The sequence below is a fragment of the Streptopelia decaocto genome, assembly GCF_964273445.1.
Source record: "Streptopelia decaocto genome assembly, chromosome: 7".
In the NCBI taxonomy this organism is placed as follows: Eukaryota; Metazoa; Chordata; class Aves; order Columbiformes; family Columbidae; genus Streptopelia; species Streptopelia decaocto.
Genome location: NC_138661.1, coordinates 12,215,565 through 12,233,419, shown reverse-complemented (window position 1 = coordinate 12,233,419; position 17,855 = coordinate 12,215,565). Strand labels below are relative to the sequence as shown.

Here is a 17,855-nt window from a genome sequence, read left to right as displayed (position 1 = left end):
AAACTTATTTTATACTCATCAGCAAGTTTAGGCCACAGTCAAAGATGATTTTGACGGTTTTAAACTGAATAGTTACTTCCGTATCAGTACCATTAAAATAGAAGGGGTAGAGTTTGCATCTGTGTCAGTTGTGTGAGTTGGTCGGACAGTTATCCTGGGACTAGAAGGAACAGAACTCAGAAAAACCTGAGCAAGGCAAAAAGCTGATCCCTCAGGTCCAGAGGCTTACCTTGTTATCATAGTACGTACCTTCTTTTGATGCTTTTTCGAGTGTATTTTTCTGTCTCACAAAAAGGACAGTAGGATGATTAGTGCAGATCTCAGCATAAAATAGAATATTACGATATTTGTATGAATCTTGGTCAGGAATTGCTGGACATCCAATTCTAATGTAAGACTGAAATATTTTGTGATTCTGAAAAAGTATATTCCTGTTCCAGTAGAAGACCAGAAACAGTACTTATTTAGAGTATGATTATTGATGGGGTTAAGTGTTTGGATTGAATAGGCTTAAGATCATACTAGTGCTACTGTTTAGAAACAAATTATGTGAAAATGATGTCAATGGCTAGAAAATAGAGGTGTGGATTTAGGGAGGGGAGGGTGTTTGGTTTGTTTAAAAAAAAAAAAAAAAATTGCTCTAGATGTGAGCTTTGGAATAATTGTAGGGAGTAGCTTCTAAGTAACCGTGGCCTTCCCATGGTCATTGGGGAATGGAGCACCAAAGTTGCTCAATTATGGAAAATATTCCCTAATGACACACTTTGAATATGTCAGTTAACATCTGCAATTGGAAGCTGAGGGTTACCCCTTCAGTTTGAAGCGGAAGATGATGTAGAAGTTGCTGTGCTGTGAACTGAAAGAACGTAGTCAGATAGTTTCTGGCACGTGGCTGAGGATTAATGATTTCTTGGGGTGTCTCAGATTGCTCTGCAAGCATCCATACATTCTCTGCACAAAAATTATGGTCTACTCGGGTCAGCTTCTTAGACACCTTCTGTCTTCTGTCATACTGAAGTCATCCTTTCAAACCTTAAAAGTAGGGATTACCTTGATTTGACAGCAAGTGCTCCAGACAAGTACCACAAGACATTTGAGGTCCAGACAATTGAAAGCTATTGGTGAACACTCCTAAAGTGGGGAGTGGGGGTGAGAAACCCAAATAAACAAAACACAGTTCCATAGAAATAGGTGAAGTTCTCAATCTGTATGAAGAAGTTCTCCCTCCTCTAGAATAACAAGGATGACTGAGGTACTTAAAATAGTTAAGCAACTTCAACATAAATGGTGAGGGAGGCAGTTTGCCCTGTGAGGGTGTTTCTTGACCCCTCTTAGTTGTCAGTCTTTAACTTCTAAGATTAGTAGTAATTGCTGTTTTAATGTTTCCTCTCCTTTCAGGTTAGTGTACTGTAAATCACTGTAATTGTATGTCCGTTACTTGTATGGTTACAGCCTCTATTTAAGCTTTGGATTTTTGTGGAGTGTACATTCGCAGCACAGTATCCATAAGTGAAACTGGCTTGTTAACCTTCAGGTTGAACCACTTCCCATTTTTCAGTTAATTGGGAAAAGGTAACCACTCCAGCCACTTTGTGCATCCAAGAAGTTTTACGTTCAAGCCATATATTTGGCTTTCAATATGCAAACTACTTGATTAAATACTCATTTTCCAGGATAAATTATTAATTGCCATTGTTTTTAATCCAAATAGACAAAAGCATGTTTATTGGGATACAAAATTTGTGTGACTTAAAGTACCTCTGACTTGTTCACAGCACTGAACAGGAATTTTGATTTATTTGCCAGAAAGTTGTTGCTCTGTTCAGGGACACCTGTCATTTAGCACCTTCTTTCTAGTTCTTGAAGCCCACTGTCTCAGGTGTCTCAGTGACACTGAAGTCTGTAACTGGTTATGGTTTCTTTCATGTATGCTTCATTTTTATTCTGTATGTTCTTCAAGGATGTTACTTTACAGGGTGTTGTGTTTTTGTTTTGTTTTTCCTAGAGTTAATCTTCAGAGCAATTCAGTGTATGTAACCTAAAAAAAAAATGCTGATAGTTTTAAACCAAACATGTCTTCCAGGTTTATGATAACAAAATCACTCTTGAAAGCAACTTCTCTTGGGGAGAGAGGAACTACTCCAGCTTTTGTTATCTTAAGGAGAAGTTTGTCAGGCACTTAAAGGAGAGCAACTTACTGTGTTAACTAACCAGCTGGCCTGTAGACATCACAGACATTCAGTGTATTAGATCGTACGTGCATGGGCTCCCATGCTCGGTTGTGTGTGCTTGTATTCAGTAGTACCACTTGAAATCCTTTGTTTGATGGTAGCTCCTGCTGCTTGGGTTTAAGAAAATTTTAGCACTTCATGATACTCTAAGAAGAGTCATAAACTGGGAGAAGTGGGAGCAAACTGCAGAAATAATTACAAAGGCAATCTAGTCTTACTTTTTTCTAACGTGCTATTAATGTTTTAGCAGTTCATACCTAACAATAAAGGAGTCATTATGCAGAAGCATAAAAAGTGTTATGGTGTTAATTTACACAAGCTTTCTGTGGTGTATTCACGTTTCTTGTCTGAAGACTAGTACTACAGTTAATTGGACATGAATTTTTGCTGCTGTCAAAATATGGTACCGATTTCTTGACCTCTGGCCAATTACATTAGAATTTCCGAAGTATTTGAAAGTTAAGGTCCTGATCCTGAAAGTTTTGCTGTGTATAACGATGTCTAATTTCACATGCATTAGTCATCTTAGCTACTCATGGAATTGCTTAAGCAGAAAACAAAGCACATGCAGAATTTTGTGGCATTGAGGCTAAAGCTCTGTAGAATTTCAAGGCATAACTTTTGTTCTATAACTGTTGAAATGTTAGCCATAGGAGCTATTTTAATTTGTCAACATATGTTTGTAAACAGCAGTCTGGTGTTACTTCTTTCTTAACAGCAACCTAAACTTAAACTTCTCCATCTATATTTGGACATGGTGATTTAGGCTTAGTTTAGTTTCAAATTATAATTGGTGGATCTATGTTGATGTGAGTATACGTCTAGTTTTTTGAAGGTTCGTTATTTCAGAGAATACTGATGGTAAAAGTAGTGCTGGGTTGCTTATTAATTCAGTGTATTAAGTTTGAACTGTGCAGTCTAATTTCACTTCACATGAAAGTGCTGAATAATTAATTACAGATGATCAGCAGGGGGGATTAAGGTATAAAGCACAGAAAGTGAAAATTGTGAGGTAAAAATTTAAACTTTTTTTTTTTTAATAACCTAGATATTTTAATAACCTAGAGTCTGGCTCTCAGGATATCTGAAGCCTGTGATATATTTTTAATAGCTATCACAGAAGAGAGAAATCAAAATAGTTTCTTATCAGTTTGCCAGACTCCTGCAAGTGCTTAAATAGATGGATAATCAAGTCTAACACTTGTATGTGCAAAAGAAACATTGAACACAGTGTTACAAATTGACCCAATAGTTGGAGATCCTAAGTGTGTCAATCCAGTTTCTTTAGATATTTCTTAATGTTACTGAAGTTAAGAAAATCTGGAATGGTTGTAGTGTGCGTAGACATGGTGACTGCAGCCTGTCATGTTGTAGGAGGCGCTTAATGTGAAAAAGGACTTCGTGAAGTGACAGCTCCTGGGTTTAAAAAGTGGCTCTGGCTTAAATCAAATGCTGAAACTGAAGATCCACTCATTTATTTCTCATATTATAAAAAAAGTATTTCTGCAAATATGGCATAATAATTTTTTTTTAGACAAACTGAGCTGCTTGGGAAATTCCTTCAGATATTTTTTAAGTATGTATTTTTTCTATGCAGCACCTATTTCTGGCAAAGGCAAGTATGCATCACTACTGCAATTTTGTTGAATCATATACAGTGTGTTTTACTGGGGTTCATACTCTGGACTGTTATATTCCTGAAAGTTATTTGAAGATTCAGGAAGTTCACTTGTAGTCTGAAACATTGCTGTGCCTGTGTCTTGGGAAATAAAAATGGGGAGAAAAGTCTGCTACAATATAATTTATAACCAGGGTTTTTTTTTCCACTTTTCAGATGTTCCTCCTGCTGATCAAGAAAAGCTTTTTATCCAGAAGTTACGACAATGTTGTGTACTTTTTGACTTTGTTTCTGACCCACTAAGTGACCTAAAGTGGAAGGAAGTAAAACGAGCAGCTTTAAGTGAAATGGTAGAATATATCACACACAATCGCAATGTGATTACAGAACCTATTTACCCTGAAGTAGTACATATGGTAAGTGATTTAACAATGAGAAACATTTTTGACTTTTTTTTTTAATTCACAGTTACTCCTTCAGCTGTATCAATTTATTTTAAGAAATCATACTGAAATTTTCGAAAAAGTTCAACTATGTTTACACATCTGCAAAACAGTAATATAACAGTGCTTTTAAATCCCATTGTTGCTGTTGGTTCTGTTTTTCTTCAGATAAAAAATAACACATATGTGAAGGAGAACTAAATTGTGGTTTAAATTGGTAAAAATGAAGTCTTGTATTAAAAAGAAGATTGCTTTTTTCCACACTTTTTTTAATAGATGTTTATAAAAATAGAGGGGAATGTTAAATACATCCAGCTGTTTAAAAAAAGGTAGATTTCAAAACTGAAAATTGAAAAAAAAAAAATATTAGAATTAAGATCACTTGTGCAAGCTTGATGCTTAATTTATGTAATCCCACTCAGTGCCAGTGATTGATTTTTATTCTGTATTCAGAGGTGAGGATGAGAGTCGGACCTTATTTAGTACACCGGATGGCAGATGAGGATTCTGCTGGAACAAGGAATGCGAACTGTTCAGACCTGCGTTGTTTCTCCCTGCTCACTATCCAAATCTTAGCCAGCTAGCCCCACTTTTTTTTTCTGTTGTGCTTAAGTCCGCTCCAGAGGAGGCCATGAAACTGTAAGAGGGTCTTTCAGCTCTTGTTGCAGTGACCAAACACGAGTTGGCTGGAGTAGCAGTCAGCTTGAGGTCTCAGGCCTTTTAGCTGTTGTCTGCAATACGCTGAGAACGAAAAGCATCTTCTGAAATAGCTGACTGCTGAGCCTAGAAGAAACTCTTGACGGTGTGTGGTGTCGTGTTTTTTTCCCAAAACTTTATAGCTTGGGGTGAATTCTCGGGGGGATAAGAAAAGTGTTTCTTTAACATAAATGTGAACTCAGTCAAATTTTGAGGTCCTCGCACAGATCAGACTTTGAAGCTTCTTCAAAGATTCTAAGGATTTATAGTATAAAAAATGTTGTTTGTTCTGGAGATTGCTTGTTATCTAAATCAGCCATAAGTGTTTACTGATACAGAAGTTATTTTCATGAGAACTTATGAGTATGTGAGGATTGCTTACAACTCTAGATGTCAAACACGTACATGAAGCATTGAGGATGGTTAATGAGGAGATGTGGGTATGATGGCTTTTCCCATGTCTTGGCAGTTTATTTGTATCATTGGTTTTTGCGAATTGATTGCTTCTTTTGGAATACTTGACAGTGATGAAAGGGGAGTTATGAAAGAGAGTTAAGCTTGCTGAGTCTTCATTTAGGTAAAATGGAGTTCATGGTGAGTTCTTGAGTATCTATGTCAGACATTAGTGTTTGCATAAGAAGACTTAACTGCCCATAATTTATAATTTTTGCCTTATGTGTCTGCATTATCTTATTCCAGTAAACATTTGTGGCCAGAATACATTTGGCTGAGGAGAATATACACTGTCTTCACATTCAGATGCAACTAATGGTAATAAAGGCTGCACTTCGATCAGTTCATAAATCTTGGTGCAGAATTTGGCTGCTATCTTAATTGCCAGCATTTTGCTGGGAGCACGCAGCATCTGTTTGGCAATTCTTTCAATGACTTTAAAATGCTTTTCATGTGCAAGATTCTAAAGGGTGTGGGGTTTCCTTGCTGGTTCTTCCATGGTGCTGTGATAGACACTGTCAGTGAAGGCACCCGAACTATTATTTTGAGGTTAAATTCAGATAGCAGGTTTTTTTAGGCCACTTCTATGGAACAATTACTTTCAGAACAGATGACCAAAAAGAAATGTATTCCTCCTGCAGTAGCACTGTCAGCCTCTTTCTTTGAGCCTTGTACATATAGTTTGAAATGTATTTTTGCTAAATTCTAGCAGTAGATTTCAGTTAATTTTGTGTATTTTAGGGAAAAATAAATCTCATGTCTCTGTGTACTTCAAGAATCTTCCAAGACATATAAGTTATGCTAAGTTGTGTGCTGTTACTTCCCTTTAATTATATTAAGAAGGAATAGTATTTTCAGTAAAATTATTCAAGTGACCAAGAAATAGTCAATATTTTCCTTTTCAATAGCTTATAATCTTATTTCTTTCTGATACGAGAAGCATCTACCTTATCTGGTGGTCCTTTATTCTTTACAATTATAGTGTTCACCCTCATCCTTTTTTTGCTTCAAGTGCCCTGGCCTAATTTATAGTAAGATCTTGTCTTAAAGCTATATATTAATCTAGTGGCTTAGTTCAACTATTTAATGTTAATCTTAAGTTTCCTTTTCAAAAGATATGAGAGAAATTAATTTCTAAGATGGATTCAGTGTTACTCTCCAGTGTTAGTGCAAGAGTTTCTTCTCTTTCTTCCTCAAAGAGCCAGCTGACACATTCTTAATTTTTTTTTTTTTTGCATTTGTACACAAAGATGTGATGGGAAAGGAAATGTTTTTATTAAATAATTGTATAACAAGTTCAGTTTCTCAGTTATGATATCATAAGGTTGAATTTATTAGCCTCAGAGCAGGAACTTACCTCTTTTCAAAATCATAAGCCATGCAGTTAAATGTCTGAGTAAATCTTGTAAATATAAATGATAAGTTTAGGTTTTTTGATCAAAAGCATCTGTTACAGATTCTTTTTTAATAAGAATGCATGTTTGGGTTTTTTAGCTTGGCTTTTCAAGAAAACTGGACTGTAGAAGTATGTTCTGCTGTGCACTAGTTTGTCAGAAGTATTGGTTTTGTAGAATTTTGAGATTTGCTAGCTATGTAGGATACAGACCCAAATTAATGTTGCTTTCCAAATTAATGCAGCTTTCCACCTCAGGAAAAGATGGGCAGTATCTGGATTGTATCTCTTTTAAGGACTATAAAGGTGGACATCAATATGAATATTCTCTTCCCAGCTGGTCAGCCAGAGGCTGTTGAAGAGAGCCTGAGGAGGCTGGGCAGTCCTGCATGTGGAGGTTCAGGACTGTTTTCTAAGAAAGAAGTAGATCAAAAGCTTGTATAAATATGGCTTACTTAGTTCTGTAGCTCCCAGAATAATTTCCTTAGTGGTGGTGATGATGAAGTTCTTGTGGATGGCAAATTACCATTTTTGTGAAGCACACAGGCTAATACTACTTTATAAAATTGACAATACGTAGTTTTATTTAGCAACTGATGCAGTTTTCCCTGCAACTTTTCATGCATTATGAAAATTGAATTACATACTCAATTATACACATAAGAGATTGATTTCGGTGGTGGCGGTATTGTTTTGGGGGTTTTGAGGGTGTGTGGGTTTTGTGTTGTTTTGTTGGAGTTTTTTTCTCTGATCTTTGGTCTAGAATACGAGATGTTACTGTCAACAGAAGTGTACTACTTGTGGTTCTATTTAGCTATTAGGATGTGAATATAGAAGGCACAGACTTTCAGATTCTATGGCTTGACGTTCAGAGCTGTTCGTGTGAGGCTTCACTCAGGCTTCTCAGCACAAGGGAGGAGAAAATGCATAAAGATATCTCTGACACTTACTTGCTTGAAAATATTCTCCAGGATTATACAAAATGGGCCACCAGAAAAGCAGGGTGCATAACTACCATTATAGCAAGCATGTCTGTGATGCAGTAAAAATGCAGCTTGTTTGCTTTTCCTTTTTTGTTCTGCTATCTTCCTAAGTTATGGCCTTTGCATTCAAGTATTGTCAGTGGTAACAGCAGAGAGAGAATTTTAACACAGTAGCCCAGTTTTCCTAAAGATTCACGTTTCATAAATTTGGTGGGGCTTGTGGGGTTTTGTTGGAGGGGGGTGGAGCTGCAGTAGGGGTTGTGTTTGAAGTTACGCTATGTTTATTTAGTACTTCTGTGGGAAATTTGCCTTAGAGAAAATTAGGTTTTGCAACTTGTCTGTGTGGTCAAAAGACTGAGAAGTTAGGAAAAAGATCAGCCTTTGGCAGAAAGGTAAAGGTCTCACTCATATTAATTCATTGTAAATTTTCCTAAATTTCTGTGGCTTAATAGATGAGAGAGTTTCAGGTTTGTGCCTTTGGAGAGATGCTGCACCTTGATTTGAGCAATTTGTGTTCTGTTAGTCAAGAATATAAAACACAAAGCACATCAAATCAGGCTTCATTTGTTCCATTGCTTATGGAACAAATTATTCTGGTTTGGGGTTTTAAATCTTTCTGTTTGATATTCTCAAAAATAAAAAATGTAAAACATTGTACCTTACATGACCTGACTTTTCTTTTTTGTAGCAAGAGCCCGAGACTTTCTCATCTAGAAAAAGCCGATTATTCTTCCATTTGCTTAACAACCTTAGCAAGTTTTAAATTTCAAGTTTAGTGTTCCTGGATTTATTTTCTTGGAAGAGCATTGATTATTGTTTTCACCATATTTTTTAGGCGAAGGTTGGAGGTTGTTAGTTGCTTGATGTCCATGCTTTTAAAAAGGGGAACATAAAGATATTTTAGCTTTAGTTTTAGTTCTCTGAAATAGTAATTATTCTGATATGTCAGTCTCAGTCTGTATCAGACCTACATCTCAGTGGCTGAAATGAAGGAATATTCTGAAGAAAAATACAGCCTCAGGATGACTTTTCCTTCATGGGAAAATGATGTCATTCTTGCAGATTTAGCTAATACGGTTTGCTACTGCCTCCCACTGTCTGCTCTGCCATCTGTCACATGTGAGATGGCAGGACAGCATGTACATATGCTCCTTAGCCCTGCCAGTTAATAGGTAATTCACAGCATTATTTTAAACTGTGAGTGGAGGTGTTGATGAGAAGTCAGCATGTGAAGAAAGAAACATGGCATTCTGCTGCCTTTCCCAAGATCCCACCAAAGATGGGTGGAACACATTCGTCTGCGAAGTAGCATCTTTAAACTCAGCTTAATCTTTCAGAGCTTTCAAAGTAATCTTCAAATTATCAGCAAGAAAGCTTAGATAAGATTTGAAAAAATAAAGACACAAAAAAATCCCAAACCAACCAACCAAAAAAAACCTCAATAAAACCTGAGAAAATAATAAGAATGTGTGTATGGCACATATGATTTTTATCTGTGATGGAATTTGAACAAAAGATTGAAATTGTGGCATAAAGAATATATCTTAAATGGGATATTGGAGTAGATCTTGCATTCTGAATAGCTATATTGTAAGTAAATTAAAACTTGTAGGGTTTAGGGTTTTTTCTCAAATTGAGCTATATTACATAGTTGTTAAAAGTGTAGGAAACTTTTGGCTGATGAAGTAAATAAAATGTACTTTTGCTTCCTGGTAGCCTGGCTTGGACAAGTGCACTCTCTGCTGGATTAAGAACTGGCTGGAGGGCCGGGCCCAGAGAGTGCTGGTGAATGGGGCTGCATCTAGCTGGCGGCCAGTCACTAGTGGTGTCTCCCAGGGGTCAGTGTTGGGTCCAGTCCTGTTTAACATCTTTATTGATGATTTAGATGGGGAGATTGAGACCATCATCAGCAAATTTGCTGATGACACCAAGTTGGGAGGGAGTGTCGACCTGCTGGAAGGCAGGAGGGCTCTGCAGAGGGATCTGGATAGACTGAAAAAATGGACTGATTCCAATGGGATGAAGTTCAATAAGGCCAAGTGCCGAGTGCTGCACTTTGGCCGCAACAACCCCCTGCATCGCTACAGGCTGGGCACAGAGTGGCTGGAGAGCAGTCAGACAGAAAGGGACCTGGGGGTACTAATTGACAGGAAGCCCAGCATGAGCCATCAGTGTGCCCAGGTGGTCAAGAGGGCCAGTGGTATCCTGTCCTGTATCAAAACCAGTGTGGTCAGCAGGGGACAAGGGCAGTGATCCTTCCCCTGTACTCTGCATTGGTGAGGCCACACCTGGAGTATTGTGTTCAGTTCTGGGCCCCTCAGTTCAGGAAAGACATTGAAGTGCTGGAGCGAGTCCAGAGAAGAGCAACAAGACTGGTGAAGGGACTTGAGCATAAGACCTATGGGGAGAGGCTGAGGGAGCTGGGGTTGTTTAGTCTAGAGAAGAGGAGGCTTAGAGGTGACCTCATCACTCTCTAGAACTACCTGAAGGGAAGTTATAGCCAGGTGGGGATCGGTCTCTTCTCCCAGGCAGTCAGCAATAGGACAAGGGGGCATGGGCTTAAACTCTGCCAGGGGAAATTTAGGCTGGATATTAGAAAGAAATTCTTTACAGAGAGAGTGGTCAGGCATTGGAATGGCCTGCCCAGGGAGGTGGTGGACTCGCCGTCCCTGGAGGTTTTTAAACTGAGATTGGACATGGCACTTAGTGCCACGATCTAGTAAATGGACTAGAGTTGGACCAAGGGTTGGACCTGATGATCTCTGAGGTCTTTCCCAACTCAGTCGATTCTGTGATTCCTCAAGTAAGACATTCAGTTCAGTGCATGTTCCAATGAAGTAACCTTATTTTTTTCTTACTTGGTTCTGGAGATGCCCTGTACTGGCATGTTTGCTGAGTCAAGTATTGGTTTTCTTGGAAAGGCTCAGTAAATGTTTATGCTGCTCCTAGTGATGTAGCCTTTTGCAAATAATTTTTTTCCCTGGCAGATCAGCTTCTCTGCCCTGTTATCTCTTGCTTTGCCAGGCTTTGCAAGTGTATTCTCAGATTTACCCTTAAATACTTGCAAAAAGACACTTCCAATCTTACAGCAATCGAATATCAATAACAATGTATAGGTTAACTCTTGCTGGTACTTGTAGTACATATTTAGGATGTATGCTTGATGCTGACGCTCTGTGTAACCGCTGCAGGTGATTCAATAAATGAGTTTTGTGCAGGATGTAGCTCCATTCAGCAGAGCCACCATTCTCATTGTGAGCAGATGTTACTGAAATTTACTTTAAAATGTTTGAGTATTTTTAGGAAGCACAAAATGGTCTGTGTATTTGAAAGCAGAATTTACTTCAGTGTTGTAAGTAGGTATAGACTTGAAGTGAATTTCTTTATGAAGCCTGATGTAATCAGTCATTGTGAAGGGTTAGGACACAACACCACTATGTTTTTATTTTGGCAGCCTTCTCATTTCTGCAATGTGTTCAAGCTGCTGAGAGACTGAGGCATTTGTCTTAAAGGATCATTTTGAAGTAGTGGAGGTGGTTTAGGAACATATACTAATTCAAATTGATCTTTTCTTTTATTCTGTACAGAAGTAGGTTTAGACTGCTTGGTACTGGTTTGATAATGAGTAAGCAACAAAATAGAACAAGAAAGTCTCTATTGGGTGTGGCTAAATAGATTATATATTTCTACTTGCTCAGCGATTTGGTTGTCTCCTACCAACATCTGCCCTACCTAATACTCTGGATTACAAGTGGAATTGAGGAATTAGTCTCTTTTTAGTATTGACAGCATAGCAGTCTTGGGTATACAAGTAGAGGCTTTTTCAGGTTTTCTTATTGGCATGTGCAGAAACCTTTTCTGTCCAATTTGCCCAGTAAAGTTTTAATCATTAACCCCTCAGGGTATGAGAACAAACATTTGAATTGCTCGTTAGTTGTTCCTTTGTTACTCACAGTGAAGCCAGCTGGTTTGGCTGGCTAGCATTTCCCATGGAGAATTTAGGATACTGCAGACCTTTTAGATCTTTGCACCACTCTAGATGAGATGTGCTAAATTTATCCCAAAAATCATATAAGATTTTTTTTTTTAAGCCAACGAATGTATTTTACTTTTTGTGATTATAACGCATTGTATGAATTAATATGTGATTGTTTCTGCTGATACATTTTTATTAAAGAAAACTCGAGCTCCATGCACTTAGTTATGAGGTTTTGCCCAGACCGCAACCTCATGGAAAAATGTTCTGTCCATGTGACAGGGAATGGGTTTTTTGTCTTTTTTAGGGACTTTGAAACTTTCTTCATCTTGAAGGGTTTGTGAAGAGCATTACTTTGCTTCAAACACAGTATGAATGTGCATCCAAACAAGCACTTAGAAACATAATTTATCTGTGTACGTATCAACTACTTGAAAAATGATTCATCTTTGTAGTCTGCTCCAGTTCCACGAGGATGCTGAACAGTTTTCAGGGTTTTGAGAATTCAAGTGGAAGATGAAAGGATTAGGATGTGCATTTCTCCCCACTCAGTACCCTGCGATGTCAGGTAGATGGACATGATTTAAGAGAAATACCACTAAGAGGTGGAAGGAGGAATTGGTTTTAAAGTTTTTCCATGTTATATACTCATGGCATGTAATGAAACTGATAACATTTTGCAAAGAAGAACAGTTGTGGATAATCTTTGTTTTGCATCTCTGCTTCTGACTTCTTCTGGAGGTTGCTGTAAGGCTTTATGAAGTGTATATATAAAAATGTTTGTATAAACACTTGATATGCATTTGTTTGGGCTTTTAGAATGTGTGTGTAAAGAGATCAGAGCAATATCCTCATAGCAAATGTCCTGGCAGTAGGTTTGTGCTTTAAAGAGTATTGCCTAGAAAAGTGTTCTCCAAGTTAGAAATTGTTGAAAAGGAATGAATGTACCTCATTATTGTTTAAACTACTGGGTTATGTAGCCTGTATTTTTGCAAACATTCATTAAAATAGTTCATGTGGAGAATTCTTAGTCAAAACCATCTTTGAAGTCTTTTTAAAATTATTCACTTGTTTGAAAGTTCTTAAAGACATTCCTGATTTCAGTTTGCAGTTAATATGTTTCGAACATTACCACCATCTTCCAATCCAACGGGAGCAGAATTTGATCCAGAGGAAGATGAACCCACCTTAGAAGCTGCATGGCCTCATCTACAGGTATTTAAGGAAGATGAAAGAGTCACAGTCTAACAAAATTTTGACATTGAAGTCATTGTTTATTGACTCAAAATCATTTATTTTATGGGTTTATCTCAAGTCAATTACATTTATTTGCAATATTTAAAATATTTATTACATTTAAACTGATAATCTTTTTAAAATTTTCAGTTAGCATTGTTAGAGGTTAGAGGGTTGTTTCTTGCAGTACAGCTGTAACTGCTGTGATTTTAAATGAGATGCAGTTTGTCACTATGAATGCTTTGATCTGACTGGCACAGCTCTGGCTTTCAGAGGTACAGCAGAGGAGAACAGAGAATTTTCATAACACATACTTCTGGGCTTGGTGAATATTAAATTACTGTACGTCATCAGAGTAAAATCTAGTGATGGAGCTCAGCAAAATTTCAGTGTGGTTTAGAGAACCTTAAGTTCTCATACTTTGTCAGGAGAGCCAGAGCAAAGCTTTTACTGTGTATTATATAAGTAAATATAAATAAAAACATAATGCAGTTCTGAGTAACTAATTTGTAATTTTGATAATGTGCTGCTACTAAAATGGATCTATGTTTAAAAGACTAATACTTTTTGTTTTTTGTTTTTTTTTCAGCTTGTTTATGAATTTTTCTTAAGGTTTTTAGAATCTCCAGATTTCCAACCTAACATAGCTAAGAAATATATTGATCAGAAGTTTGTATTACAGGTGAGGAAAAAAAAAATTAACTTCAAACTCTAAATTATTTTACAGTGCATAAGATTCAAGTAAAGTGTATCTTTTGTTTTTCTCCTTTGCAGCTTTTAGAGCTCTTCGACAGTGAAGATCCTCGTGAAAGAGATTTTCTTAAAACAACTCTTCACAGAATATATGGGAAATTCTTAGGCCTAAGAGCTTACATACGGAAACAAATTAATAATATATTTTATAGGTATGTCAACATGTTTGTATTCTGGTGCATGTGATCAGGTATACAACTAAAAATACTCCCAAGACAGTGCTAGCAATTTTTAAAATTCTTAGTAAGTTTATACCCAGTATTGCTACATCTAACTATAATTAATACCAACCAGGGAGATTTAAATTAGGGTAGTCTTGCATACACCATAAATTTGACAGCTGAAATTTGACTTTGTGGGTGACTCAGTGGGTAGTTTTGTTATCTTTATCTGTGAGGTTTGGTGTTGTGTTTTGTTTTGCTTTTTCTTACTGGGTAGTAGTATTTGTATTTCAGTAGTACCTTAATAAAATGTAGTTGTTGTTAATGCAGGAGTTGGGCTCAAACATTCTGTGATTCTGCAAGTTAGAGATCTGGAAGTTGCTTGCAGGAACATATTTACTCCCTTTTCTTTCCTCAGAACTGAGATGTACCATTTAGATCTTGTGAAATATTTTTAACACCATAGAATAAACTGTAGTATCATCCCTGATGCAAAAAATATAAAGATGAAAAATTAATCCACAGTTTTACCAAAGGTCTTTAGAAGTGTGTTTCTACTGTCATTATGTTAAGTGTGAATTCAAGATTATGGTGCCTTTTTATTAGTGTTTTGGTATACTTTTCTATATATATTTATGTTGTGTATCTGTTTTACAGTTCTTCCATGATTTTTCCCTTTTTCTCTACCACTGTTGTTTTAATGCCGAAATGAATTTATCATGCTACCCCTTTAAGAAAATAGCAAAAAGCTGACACGTACTCGGTGCCATCCCATGAGTGACACCCCTCAGTACCAGCTGTGGAGGGAGCTTATCTTCCCAGTCTGTGGTAACAAGGAAGCCTTTAGGAGAGATACAGAGGGGCTACTTAAAATAATTATTAAGGCTTCAGTGTCGTGCAGACAGTTGAGCCAGTATATCCTAAGGAGACAGTACAGGTGTATCTTCCAAACAAAGAACTTGCAGGAATAGTGGAAGCAAAGTCTTCAAACACAGGTCTGGTGCAAGGCTTATGAAAGATTAAGAAATGTTCCAGTCGTTAGATGAACATTGTAATAGTTTGTAGAAAAATATGTTTTAAATCTGAAATGTATATGGCAGATTATATAATTTGCACTGTAGAGACAACCTTTCCCTACCAAGGTCTAGGGGAAAAAGAAATTAAACAGAAAACAGAAAGTTATATCATATTTAGGAGCTAGAAGCAGAAACATTTTGCATCCAAGTGTAAACTAGTGTTCCTGGATACAAGCACCAGGGAGGAAAGTTGTTTCAACTTCTGTCTTGAATTAGTGGGTTGTGCATGATAAGCTCTTAAAGTATGTGTAGAATTTTTCAAAAATATTTCCTTTTCTTTTACTTTTTCCTGCAAGTCATCAGTTTATTATTGTGCTTATCTAATGAATGTGTGGTTTGTCTTTTAGTCACTGACCAGAATTCTGCCCAATAGTACATTAATATTTTTTTTTCCAATGTATTTAAAAATATATTAAGCCGATCCTGTTAATTCAGTCCAAAGCTTTTGTGTCATTGTATTTAGTTTTGTTTGCAGTTGTTGGCATGAATTGCATAGAAAGGGTCTTTAAGGAGAAGAAAGTGTCACGTCGAATATTCTGAATTAAAATACCTCTTAATATGTCAGTCTATGACTAATTGTCAAATAGAAAATATTTTCAAATGAGCGGAATTATTTTCTCATAAGTGTAAATTTTTATAACTATTTGCAAAATACCTGAAGTTGTGCATAGAACTCTCTCAGTAAATTTACACTCAGGCGATTGGGAAGAGGAGTGGAAAGGTGATTGCCTAGTAAATTACAGTGCTCTATCAAAAGAAAATTCAGGAAAATTTGACTTCCTCTGTTCATTACTGAGCCTTTTGTATGCACGGAAATCTGTAATGCCAAAGAGCTTTTTAGATCCATAAGTAGTAACTGTTTGAACACCTTGTACTTGCGTGCCCTATAGAAGGCTGAGTCATGGCATTTAATTATGCCAGGTGCTTGTGTTATTTTGATATTTAAAGCATTGTTTGCTGTGTTCAGTTTTCCATTATTAAAATAGCATTGAATATGATTATGGGAAAAAGCTCAAGCACATACTGCTTTGCTAAATGTGGGAGAAAAGAGCAAGCACAAAGCTTGAAAGCAGCTTGATGTGGAAACACAAATCAAGCTGCTTTCAACACCAAGTTTATTTTCCACTATGTGTTTCTGTTCTCTTTTTACTGACTAAAACCTGGGAGGTCAAGGCTACCTGTAATGTTACATGGGGATCTTGGTGTTAGATTTCTGTCTCTGTTCAGCAGTAACTGAGTAAAACTTTTCATTTATTTAGGTTTATTTATGAAACAGAACATCACAATGGCATAGCAGAATTACTGGAAATACTGGGAAGGTAAGTTATAGGCTTTGTTTAGTTAAACTCACTCGATCTCCAGAGTAGACTTTGAAGATCAGGTTGAGGATTAGAGATTGTCACATGATATGAAGCTATTTTAATCTTGTCTCAAAGCAAAGAGAATATATTTTGTGGAAAGTTGCAGAAACCCAGCAAAAAACTTGAAACCTGTAGCAATGTTTTGGGATGTGACAATTTTTTAAAACTTTTTTTTAAGTCTTGTAGCTTAGGATCTTTGCAATTAATACTAGTTGTAAATCAACTACAAATAACATGTAACTTGTTGAAATTTATTCAAAAATTCTTCTAACATCACTAAATGCATAGCAGGTAAACAAAGCATAGGTTATGAAACTTCAGAAAACTTTTGTCAATCTGATTTTATAGCAAACTTCAGTGATGCATCTGAAAGCCCTTGAAACTAGAATGTTACCACTTAAAGCTGATGGCCTCATCAAAACTAGTGTGTTTTTTATCAAACAATTTCTCTAATCCATGTGCAAGCTTTTGGGTTTTATACATTATACATACACTATAAAAACCTCGTTAGGTTTATTTTATGACATTTCCATATCTTTGCACATAAAAATAGCAGGTCAGCAAGAACAGGTTGTTCAGGGTGTTGTCTGGTTGGGCTTTGGAAATCTCCAATGATGGAGACTCCACAACCTGGGCAATGTGTCACCGTGTTTCTAGCACCTGGAGGCTTTCTCAGCCTTTCTTTGTATGTCAGATGCTCCAGCTCCTTTATGATGTTTGTGGCCCTTCACTGGACTCCCCCCAGTACATCCATGTCCTTTGTGTCCTGGGGAGCCCAGAACTGGCCCCAGCACTCTAGATGTGTCTCACCGGGGCTGAGCAGAAGGGAAGGAGCATCTCCCTGCAGCCCACGATGTTGTTGAAATTGGAAAGCTGTTTTAAAATTTTCTAGGTCTGCGTTTCTGCCCAGAATAGTCATTTGATGTTCAATGATTAAAGCTACAAGCTACATTGAAGCCTGTAAAGCTTAAATACTAGAACAGGGAGCTAGATCTTCAAAACTGTTACTTAAGTCACCAGCTTTTTCATTCTTGGTTTTATTAAGTTAGCTTTAAGTGTTACAAATTTAAAAGTTAAGTAATTTTTTTTTTCCCCAGACATCCAAATAAAAATTTCTAGTAGTTAAATGAGGCTTCTGAGCTGTAACTGTTCTGCGCTGGTTATTCTTCCAATCCATTAGGAGTTTCATGCAGCGTGCTGTTGACATTGAGCTGCTTATGAGTAATAGTTTTTAGTTGAGTCCCTGCATTTTGACTTGTCAGAAGTAAAGAGGAATTTAATTTCATGCTGAATTACTGGATTTCATTCTTTGCTAAGTGCTATATAATACTGGACAAATTAACACTTCCACTAGGAACTACTAAAGTGGTTATGTTTGTTTCTGACAATCATCTACTGACAGGATCACAGAATTTCTTCACGCTCGATCGAGGCCAAACTTGCCCTACAATTCTGTTCCTCTTCATGGTTAACAA

General features: G+C 36.9%; 1 protein-coding gene across 3 annotated transcripts in view; it reads left to right on the top strand.

Moving 5' to 3' along the window:
- The window catches only part of PPP2R5C (protein phosphatase 2 regulatory subunit B'gamma), an 84,475-nt gene that overhangs the window by 46,703 nt on the left and 19,917 nt on the right, over positions 1-17,855 (top strand). For all 3 annotated transcript variants that reach the window (XM_082057955.1, XM_082057957.1, XM_082057956.1), the window contains 5 exons: positions 4,066-4,265; positions 12,898-13,008; positions 13,619-13,711; positions 13,804-13,934; positions 16,279-16,338. In XM_082057955.1, the coding sequence (XP_081914081.1) occupies positions 4,066-4,265; positions 12,898-13,008; positions 13,619-13,711; positions 13,804-13,934; positions 16,279-16,338 (595 nt within the window). The remainder of the gene's footprint in view (positions 1-4,065; positions 4,266-12,897; positions 13,009-13,618; positions 13,712-13,803; positions 13,935-16,278; positions 16,339-17,855) is intronic.